Raw genomic sequence first — 10,757 nt, forward strand, 5'->3', positions numbered from 1 at the left:
CTCAAGACTCCGTCCTGTGTCCGGATGGGACTCTCCTTTGCGTGGAAGACAAGCTTGGCGATCCGGATATTATATTTCCTTCTTTGTAACCGACTCCATGTAAACCCTAGCCCCCTCCGGTGTCTATATAAACCGGAGGGTTTAGTCCTTAGAGGGACGATCACAATCATAAGCATCATAGGCTAGCTTCTAGGGTTTAGCCTCTACGATCTCATGGTAGATCAACTCTTGTAATACCCATATCATCAATATCAATCAAGCAGGAAGTAGGATTTTACCTCCATCGAGAGGGCCCGAACCTGGGTAAAATATCGTGTCCCTTGCCTCCTGTTACCATCAGCCTTAGACGCACAGATCGGGACCCCCTACCTGAGATCCGCCGGTTTTTACACCGACACAAACTACCCTCCTAAATGCATAGTAAAGCAAGGAGTTTGGCTATTGAAGACCAATGTTTACTTGTCTTGATGGTTAGCTCATGTGCTGTTGAGCCATTTCTCCTTTGGTTCGGTTCCTGTAAGTGACATTTTTACTGCCGCTTGAATTATGTGTCCTGTACTGTTCCTATGTGTTACAATGATGACGTCTATTAAGTACTTAATCAAATTATATGATTTTCCCCTAAGAATTTGTAACACTAGGTACCGACATACAATTTCATGTTACTATCTGTAACACATCTTATATCCTTGCAACACAAATGATATGTTACTGCATTTTTACTTGTAACATGTTTTGTCATTTGTTACATCATTGTGTTACTTAAAGTATGTTTTGTTGTAGTGACGGATGCCGGAGCAAAATTGCCTGTTAACGTTGAAGATGTCCTAACACAATAATATCTTTAACAACTTCTCAACAGAGATCACATCATAACAAGCTAACGACGAAGCAAGCAATAGAACAATTTTATAGTGCAGGGCGAGAAAAAGGAGGGCTACTTTGTCAATACCATTTCTGTCATAGCTAAGGGAAGGCTAATTACAAGACCTTGAGAGAAGGATACAGTAATAGAAACCTTCAGAGCCAAGGCCTAGCATGGGTCATTGATCGATCTGGATCTTCTACATCGACCCTAACACGCATGCATGCATTGTTCTACTAGATGAAAGGAGAGACAACACCAAGTCCAAAAAGGAAACAAGCTAGACTTGATGTACAAGCTATATAGCCTGCTCGATCTTCATGTTGAGTTAGAGCTAGAAGGTTGTTGATTGATGAATTAACCCTTCTTTACCCCGTTGCTCTTCACTAGCTTGCGCATGAACTCCTTTACCTGCACAATGTATATGACCAAGCCAGGTTACACATATGAAAACAAATTTCATGTCAAACTCAAAACCCATGACTACAACTTGTAGTCTACAAATAAGGCGTCACGCGTAACATTTCATTGCTTTATTTCTCCTAACAATCAACTTTACGGGAAGCTGTTCGAGAACATATACATGAACTTAACTGATAGGTCTACTATAACAACAGTGACCACAGTATATACAATAGTTGCCTTAGGTAGCTAAGTAGCTAGCTAGCCGTGCAAATTTTAGAAAGCATAAAATTACTGCACAAAAATAGGCATGAAGCTATTATACATTCCATACATATGCATGGATCACTTTTTATTTAAAGAAATATAAAGGTGTTTTACCTCAGCAGGCTCACGCAGAGAGTACGATGCGCTAGTGTCCTTGGGAAACTTGGTCACAAGGATCCCGATGCCTTGTCCCATGTTGCGCAGCACCTATTTTGATTTTTTTTTTTTTGCAAAAGTAAAGGGTAGTCAAAGGAGTCAGTTTGCTCTTTCATCCGATCATAGAGCAAAAGAGGACAGGTAAAGCACGCGCTATACCTTGAACGCATCCTCGTCTGTGCGGTCATCTCCAATATATATCGGGAAAACGTCGCCACGCCCTGCATAACCTGAAAAGAAATAACCATCCAGAACTTAATGTTATTAGGAAGTAGCATCAACATTTATGCATGCACTATATGTGTTGTTTCTTTTTTTTTTCTTCTAAGCAACGGGTTGTGCCGTCTATTTCCATTAAAGAAACCGCCACGGTTTTTTTTAAATCTTTATCGGGCTCCTTTTGCAAAGTTTCCAGGGATATGGCCTTTTGCTGGTCTCGTGGAGTTTCTGTGTACGTTTGTATTTGTACAGAGTATATTGTTTAATGATGATATGTGGTTTCTCTCGAAAAGAAAATGCCACGTCTAGGACAATCATGTGTGGTTTTCTTTGCAGGCTATGCGCGGCGTGGCGGTGTTCTCTAAACAGAACAACGGACTGCGCCGTCGATTTCCATTAAGGAAACTGCCACGGTTACAACAACCTTGATGTGTTGTGTAAGAAGAACTCACCGAGAGACTTGAGCAAGAACTTAAGGGCGTTTCCTTTGTTCCACTTGATGAAGGGCCGGATCTCGAGGACCTTTCTCCCCTTGGTGAGGCAGAGTTTCGGGTAGTCGTCCAGCACCGCCTTCACCTCCCTGCCCAGAGCGTCCCATTCCGCCTCCTCGACGCAGCGGAAGTGCACCGAGAGGCAGAACTTGTTGTTCTCCACCATGGCCCCCGGGATGGACTCCATCTTCGCGGTCAGCGTCTCATACACCTGCAAATTAATCGATCGGAGCCACACTTGTCAGCAAAACATTTACATTCTATTGTACTAGCTAGGTGTACTAGTAGCAGCAGTTGACTTGATGGCGAGAAAAAAAGTACACCAAGATTACTACTCGTTGATTAGGAATATTATTTCTTAGGTACGTAGTTTATTTAATCTCTCACTGGTGAAAGACAGGGTCAGGTCGTGCATGCCTACCTCCTGAATGACAGGCAAGAACTCGGTCGCCGGCTGGCACAGAACCTCGTCAGCCTGCGTAGACAAACCGAACAACCACTCAATCACGCAGCTCGCAAGCGACTTAATTACAGCAAACAAAAAATTAGGGCCCTTGATGGTCGAGAAAGCAAGAGAATAAGTCAAGAAGAAAATTCGGAGAAAGGGAGATGTGGACTAACTAACCTTTGCCTTGTGGTTAGACACTTTGGTGGGGCCCTTGATGTCCATGCCGTGGCTCCCGGCATAGTACAGCTCCTCCAGTTTCACAAAGTTGAACACCTGCGTATATTTTGCACCGCAACACATGACCATAAATACAAATATATACGAATACAAATACAGCGATCTTTTTTTTTCGTACGTAGGCAAAACATACAGGAATGAGCAAAAGGGTCCCGGCCTTTCTGCGGGCGGAAGTAGTACTGCGAGGAAACGCTCATAAAAACACTTGCTATGGCTCTATCTCTATGCGTGTACTGGTGTGTGTATAGCGTCTAGGTTCACTCCCGCAACCAAATGCGGCATGCATGCCATGTCACGTGGGCGGTGAAAATCACGCCCAAATATTACAAAGGGGAGACCTGGAAGATTCCGTTTACGGTGCACGCTGGTGGAGCCATGGTGGCTCCATCGTCGTGTGAGGCGCAAGGAACCGGCTTCTTTTACGGCACCAAGAAAGCAACAAAAAATAAATGCAGCAGCAGCAGCAGCAAGGAACCAAGAATGTATACCTTGTCTCTGCATCTCCCACTCACGATGGCGGTCGGGAAATGCTGGGCGACGCCCCTCACCGCGTCCCTCATCTGCGTCAATCAAAGAGAAGAATAAGAACATGGGTGAACAGAGCATGCTCTGCTTCGATCGCGTCGCAAGAAGGCGTCACAGGACAGGAAACGAGGGAGGAAGGAGACTGACCTCCTCGGTCATGACGGCGCGGTCGGGGTCCTCGACGATCGGTGAAAGGGTGCCGTCGTAGTCGAGGAACATGACGATCTGCTTCCCCTCGGCCGCCGCGAGCACGCCCTCGAACCACTCCAATGCTGAGGGGTGCTTCTCCTGCGATCCAGGCAAAGATTCGTCAATAATCGGTTGAAGAGAGGGAGGGAGGGTGAGAAAGAAAGCAAGCAGCAGCCATGGGTGCATGTGAAAGAAAGAAACTTACGATCCACTCCTCGTGGTCGGCGCCGGCGGGGGACATGGCGTGGCGGGGCGAGGAGGCCTTCATCGAGTCCAGCAGAGACCCGGCCATCAGCACCGCCGAGGTGGCGAGGTCCATGCGGCCCAGGGAGGCCTTCCTGCAGTCGCGCGCTCTCCGCGGCGGGAGCGACACAAAATGGCGACCCGGCTGCGCCGGCGCCGTCACGGCGGTGACCGCGTCCTCGGCAGCAAAGGTGGCGTGGTTCATCATGACGAGATCGCGGACCGACACAGGGAGGAAGACTGAAGAAGCGCCTGGAGAAAAGCAACAAGATGCGTGGGCTACGACGGGAGCAGCGAACGAAGAGAAGGAGAGGCTGTGATGAGGATGGTTCGGTGGGAGCGGAGGAAGGAGAGGAAGTTGGTTTGCTGGTTTGGGCGGTGGACTCCGGCTCTATATATAGCGTGTAAGGGCTTGGCCCACCTCTTGGAATTTTTGATGTGGAAGTGACACATTTTGATGATTGGGAAATACTTCCTCCATTCGGAATTACTTGTCACAAAAAAAATTAAAAATGGATATATCTACAACTAAAATATATGTAAATACATTCATTTCTTGAACGAGTAATTTCGAAAGGGAGTACCCGGGACAAAGAAGAAGAAATGGGATGTCCACGTAATTCCAAGCATTTTACGTTTCATGTTAATTGTGTTTCACATGAATTACGTATACTCCGAGAGTTGCAGTGAGACGATATGTTTATCTTGAAATACAAACATCGCATGACCACACGTTTCTTCTACCACTTGTTTTTCTGGTAATGTCATGTCACTTACATGCCAAATATGGCGATGTCGCCTAGCGGTCGACGGAGACTTGTGTAAGTTACTATGCATATACCTTTAACGTATAATGGAACCTTCCTTTTTTAAAGAAAAAGCAACAGCGGAGCCCGAGATGGGGATCGAGCCTAGCCCGGCTTTGATTTAACAAAGCCATCAACCGGGCAGGATTACAGACACACGCCCTCAGGCAAAGAAAAGTAAGTACACGGCAAAAGGTACAAGAACGAAAAATAGCATGAAACTAAGCCTCACACACTACGACTAAAGAAAAGCAATTTAGGACGAAGTCGTAGACGCCGAGGTCCTCAACCGAGAATGTAGCACCAGGAGCAAGATCACATAGGCTCAAAGGAGAGAGGGACCGGCACCAGCGGGGCATGCCGTCCCCATGCACCTACGGACCCCAGCATGGCACATCCAACACCCATCTTCGAAGGAGGCCACTACCTCCTCGCCTCCAACACCCATCTTCAAAGGAGGCCACTACCTCCTCGCCTCCAACACCCATCTTCGAAGGAGGCCACAACTCGCCTGGATCAACGATGCTGCACCATCGCAAGCTAGGATGGATGTCGTCGGGGTGACCACATAGAGAGGGTCAGCACATCCCCACAAGCCACCGGAGGCTCTCCTTGAGCAGAACAAGGCCGCTACACACATCCAGCATCGGGACAGGGGAAGCATCACGCCATCACGAAGAGGGCCACATCACCGCCGCCAACCACCCACAAGCGCCCACCGACCACAAGTCTCCCAAGACGGCGCCTTGTAGTGACCAGACCTCAGACGGTCAAGTCTCTGTGCATCAGTGTCATCCCTGGATCGGTAATGCTGACACGCACAGTACTCAAAGATTTATAACAGAGTTTCAATCACACACTTATTACATCGAGTCCTCATAAAGAGTATTATTACATAAATAAATCACAGCTGAAGGCCATCTAAACTAGATAACAGCGGAAGGCTTCGAAGGTAAATGAGTCCATCAACTCCAACGTCATAGCTGAGTGCAAAACAATGACCTATCGCACCTTATTCACCGTCTGAGTAGTCTGCAACATAAGACATTGCAGCCCGAAACTAGTCAGCATATGGAATATGCTGGCATAGTTACACTGTAAAGCAATGATAATGCAAAGACTATATCTACATGCAATATTTGGGTGTGGAGGCTGTAAGTTTCATGGTTTTGCATAAAGCTAGTTTTTTCCTACAACAAAGGAATAAATTTATTTACTACTCCCATGTTGCCCATTATTTGAGAAGGTTCCTCCAACTCAAATCCCAATTAAAAGTATCATCTTTAACCCATCATCATGATTAATTAAAGTAACATGATGTTATCACATCAATAAATTCAAGTCCTAGATACTCAAGATGTCCATAACCGGGACACGACTAACCATGATTAGTAATACACTCTGCAGAGGTTTGCGCACTTTTCCCCACAAGACTCGACCGCATCCATGATCGGATGATCAAGACATAGCCTTTCTGAAGCGTTAACTCTCTACTCCAGGTAGACAGTACCACCTACAACCCTCTACATCTGCTAGTCTACCTCTTCAAGAGCTCACGCAACTTACTCAACTATGCCAGAGCCCATAATGGCTCGTGGCTGCACACGGAAGTTTTTAGCTTGAATAATCTTATGATTCTTAGAGTCTGGGTGGCATTCCATAGGATAATCACACAGGTACTCCGGGATTTCTAAAACAGACAACACTGGGTACTCCAGGTGCCTCAACCAATCCACCAAGATTTGTATTAAAGTTGCCACCTTAATGTTATCCACAATTAAAATAACTCTCAAACTTCCATGTGTGAATCACGATCCAATCCCCGTCTACGAGCATGGCTAAGCAATAACAAGCATATGTATATTCCCAGGGTGATCAAAAGGTATTAGGTTCCTACCTCTAGCACTACAACCAAAACCACATGTTCCCAATCCTACCAATGCAAGTATTTGAGGAGAAAAAGTAATGCATAGTAAAAATTGGGTATAAAAGAGTATGATCAAAGTGTAACTTGCCTTGCTGACGATCTGCAAACTCTAGCGATTCGTAGTAACAAGCTTTGCACTTCGGGTAATCTAGCATAGACAAACAATAGCATACATAAGCAATCACTCGAGCGAAACACGAGACTCGAGAAAAGATCCAAATCGAACACGAAACAAGCAACAGCTTAAACTAACAAGAGTCATAACCTAACAGCATTATTAACATCTGAATTAAATCTTAACAGAAAGTACATGTGATTAGCTACGATTTGCAAAAAGATTCAACTCAAATGGAGCAACGAAACTCAAAATACAGACGAAACAAGATCGTTTACTAATCTGGACTAAAGTCAAAATTTACGGTACCAAAACCATGTTAGAGTTGATTAACTAGAAAGAGCGCTTCGAGACGAAGATCTAGGCACTGGTTTCATCTAATTTGGATAAATGACTAAAAAGTTATACTAGTCTGAAGATTAGGGCAGAATCACGATCAAAATAATCGCAGATAAAACCCTGGAAAATAAAAAAACGAACAGGCTAACAAACGAACGTTCGATGTCTGAACTTAACCGGTGAACGACGTTCGTTAAAACGAACGAACGGACAAACGTCCGCTAAGAAAATAAACCGACAAAAAACCGAACCGATCTAATTAAAAAGGATCTAGGGTTTTCTAGAAAAAACCGGCGGTTTTTACCTAAACCGGAAAAAGAAACGGGGCAGCGGCAAAGGCGGTCGACGGCACGGCGGCTCGGGCGACTGCGGCGGCGGCGTGGCACGGGGTGGCGGTGCGGGGAGCGGCGGCGGCGGAGTGGCTGCGGCGGCGGTGCTGCTCTGCTGCTGCTGCGGCGGGGCGGGGCGGTGGCGAAAGCGGCGGGGCGGCGGCGGCTTTTAAGGAGGGAGGAGGGGCTGCCTTGGCGGAGGGGGCATGGCGCGGCGGCGGTGTCCGAGCCGGACTCCGCTTGGAGTCCGCCGGCGTCACGCGGTGCGGCGCGGGGGCGGTGGCGTGGACGGGCCGGCTGGGCTTCGGCCTAGTTCGGTCCGGAGGGATTTTTTTTTTAAATTAATTTCGCTCGAACTGAAAAAATCCTAATAATTTATAAAAGAATTCTAAAAATGTCAAAAACAATTTTCACCGTCTAAATGAAATATTTAGAACAAAGTGAACATTTTACTGGCCTAAAAATGCATATTTTTCTAATTCAAATAAAATAGCAAATAAATACCATAAAAATCATAATTTGATTTTAAAATTGTTTCTCCAATATTTCTCTTCATTTGAAGAAGTCATATTATCTTCTATCATTTATTTTTGATATTGGAAATGATTGGAGAGAAAAAAAATAAAACCAAACTGATCCTTTTCTTCAAATTTGAAATAAATTCAAATATGGATTTTGTGAAACCTCCAACTCTCTCCGTGGGTCCTTGAGTTGCTTAAGATTTCTAGGATCTCAACCAAAATGCAGAAATGAATATGATATGCATAATATGATTTATGTATAACATCCAAATTGAAAATTGGGATGTTACAAACCTACCCCCCTTAAGATGAATCTCGCCCTCGAGATTCGGGTTGGTCAGCAAAATGGTTTGTGTGGTCTCTAGGAAGGTCTTCCTCTCGCTCCTAGGTGGCTTCCTACTCGGTATGGTGGCTCCACTGAACTTTGCAAAACTTGATAACCTTGCTACGAGTGACTCGGCTTGAAAACTCGAGAATCTTGACTGGCTTCTCCTCATAAGTCAAATCACTGTCTAACTGAATCGCTTCCAGTGGCACTGTATCTCTTAGAGGAATATCGGCCATCTCTGTGTGGCACTTTTTTAACTGGGAAACGTGAAACACATCGTGAACTCCTGACAATCCTTCTGGCAATTCCAGCTTGTAAACAACTTCTCCCATACATTCCAAAACTTGGCATGGTCCCGCAAAACGTGGTGCTAGCTTTCCCTTGACTCCAAAACGCTTAACTCCTTGAAGCGGGGACACTCAAAGGTAAACTCTATCTCCGACTTTGTAAACTATCTCCTTGCGATTCGAATCCGCATAACTCTTCTGCTTGGATTGGGCTACCTTGAGTCTGTCACGATTCAACTTAACCTTCTCCTCAGAGTCTTTGATTAAATCTGGTCCGAACAACTGCCGATCTCCAACTTCATCCCACAATAACGGTGTCCTGTACCTCCTTCCGTACAAAGCTTCTAAAGGGGCCATCTTCAAACTGGCTTGATAACTGTTGTTATAAGAGAACTCTACATACGGCAAATTGTCGTCCCAGCTAGATCCATAATCTAGCGCACAAGCTCTCAGCATGTCCTCCAGAATCTGATTGACTCTCTCGGTCTGTCCATCCGTCTGTGGGGTGAAAGGTTGTACTGAACTTTAGCCTAGTACCTAAAGTCTCATGCAACTGATTCCAAAACTTTGAGGTAAACTGGGTTCCTCTATCCGATACAATGGTCCTCGGAACTCCATGCAGACATACGATCCTGGTCATGTATATCTTCACCAACTTAGCACTCGTATAGGTGGTCTTCACCGGAATGAAATGAGCTACTTTCATCAAACGGTCGACTACAACTCAGATAGAGTCATAGCCTGAACGAATCCTGGGCAATCCGGTGATAAAATCCATGCCAAGCTTATCCCACTTCCATTTGGGTATCGGCAATGGCTGTAGCAATCCAGCTGGTTTCTGATGCTCTACCTTAACTCTCTGACATACATTGCATACTGCTACATACTCGGAAACATCCTTCTTCATTCCTGTCCACCAGAAACTTTCCTTCAAATCCAGATACATCTTAGTGTTTCCTGGGTGAATCGAATATGGCGAATCATGGGCCCCCTGCAGAATCAACTTCCTGATCTCGGGGTCATTAGGCACATATACGCGATCCTCAAACCATAAGGTGTCATGCTCATCCTCACGAAATCCTTTGGCCTTTCCTTTTCTCATCCTTTACTTTATCTCCGCAATCTCCTTGTCAGTCTTCTGGGCTTCTCTGATCTTACCCATCAAAGTGGACTGAATTTCCAATGCTGCTACAAAACCTCTCGGGACTATTTCCAAACATAGCTCGCGAAGATCCTCTGCTAACTCCTTGGGTAATCCTCCAGTCATGAGTGTATTAACATAACTCTTATGGCTCAATGCATCGACTACTACATTGGCCTTTCCGGGATGATAGTGAAGTTTCATATCATAATCCTTAATGAGCTCCAACGATCTCCTCTGCCTGAGGTTCAACTCCTTCTGCGTGAAGATATATTTCAAACTCTTATGATCCATGTATACTTCACAATGGTTTCCGATGATAAAATGTCTCCATGTCTTCAGCGCATGCACTACGGCTGCTAACTCCAAATCATGCATAGCATAGTTCAACTCATGAGGCTTAAGCTGTCGTGAGGCATATGAAACGACTCTTCCCTCCTGCATAAGCACTGCTCCAAGTCCTCGACATGAAGCGTCGCAATACACTTGATAATCTTTCCACTGATCTGGAAGAATTAGCACTAGGGCTGTAACCAAACGTTTCTTCAACTCCTGAAAACTGGCTTCACTCCTGAGTCCATTTGAACTTCGTGTCCTTCTTCAACAACTCCATCATGGGCTTTGCAATCCTGGAGAAATTCTCAATGAACCTCCGATAATACCCTGCGAGTCCGAGAAAACTCCTGATCTCTCCAATTGATGTGGGTGCCACCCATTTAGTCACGGAAACAACCTTGGTAGGGTCTACTGCTCTTCCTTCTTTGGATATAACATGTACGAGAAATCCAACTTCCTTTAGCCAAAACTCACACTTGTTGAACTTGGCATACAATTGATGTTCTCTGAGCTTCTCAAGAACTAAACGCAAATGCTCCTTATGCTCCTCTTCGTTCTTCGAGTAGACCAATATATCATCAATGAA

General features: G+C 45.3%; 1 protein-coding gene across 1 annotated transcript; it reads right to left on the bottom strand.

Annotated features, from left to right (window-relative positions):
- Nucleotides 1-855: 855 nt before the first annotated feature.
- Nucleotides 856-4,393, bottom strand: LOC119362914 (trehalose 6-phosphate phosphatase RA3-like). The gene is made up of 9 exons (XM_037628188.1): nucleotides 4,005-4,393; nucleotides 3,758-3,898; nucleotides 3,574-3,645; nucleotides 3,026-3,121; nucleotides 2,822-2,875; nucleotides 2,362-2,611; nucleotides 1,850-1,920; nucleotides 1,649-1,741; nucleotides 856-1,276 (listed from the first exon to the last, which is right to left on the bottom strand). The coding sequence occupies exons 1-9, from the start codon at nucleotides 4,248-4,250 to the stop codon at nucleotides 1,223-1,225; spliced, it is 1,077 nt and encodes a 358-aa protein (XP_037484085.1). The 5' UTR covers nucleotides 4,251-4,393; the 3' UTR covers nucleotides 856-1,222.
- Between the last annotated feature and the right edge of the window lie 6,364 nt (nucleotides 4,394-10,757).

The sequence above is a fragment of the Triticum dicoccoides genome, chromosome 2B (genome assembly GCF_002162155.2).
Source record: "Triticum dicoccoides isolate Atlit2015 ecotype Zavitan chromosome 2B, WEW_v2.0, whole genome shotgun sequence".
Lineage (NCBI taxonomy): Eukaryota > Viridiplantae > Streptophyta > Magnoliopsida > Poales > Poaceae > Triticum > Triticum dicoccoides.

Coding starts and splice junctions, on each gene's coding strand:
- LOC119362914 (XM_037628188.1), bottom strand. CDS start 4,250: ATGATGAACCACGCCACCTTTGCTGCCGAGGACGCGGTCACCGCCGTG. Junction 3,646..3,757: donor GCGCCGTCATGACCGAGGAG/GTCAGTCTCCTT, acceptor TGATTGACGCAG/ATGAGGGACGCGGTGAGGGG. Junction 3,122..3,573: donor GTGGGAGATGCAGAGACAAG/GTATACATTCTT, acceptor AAATATACGCAG/GTGTTCAACTTTGTGAAACT.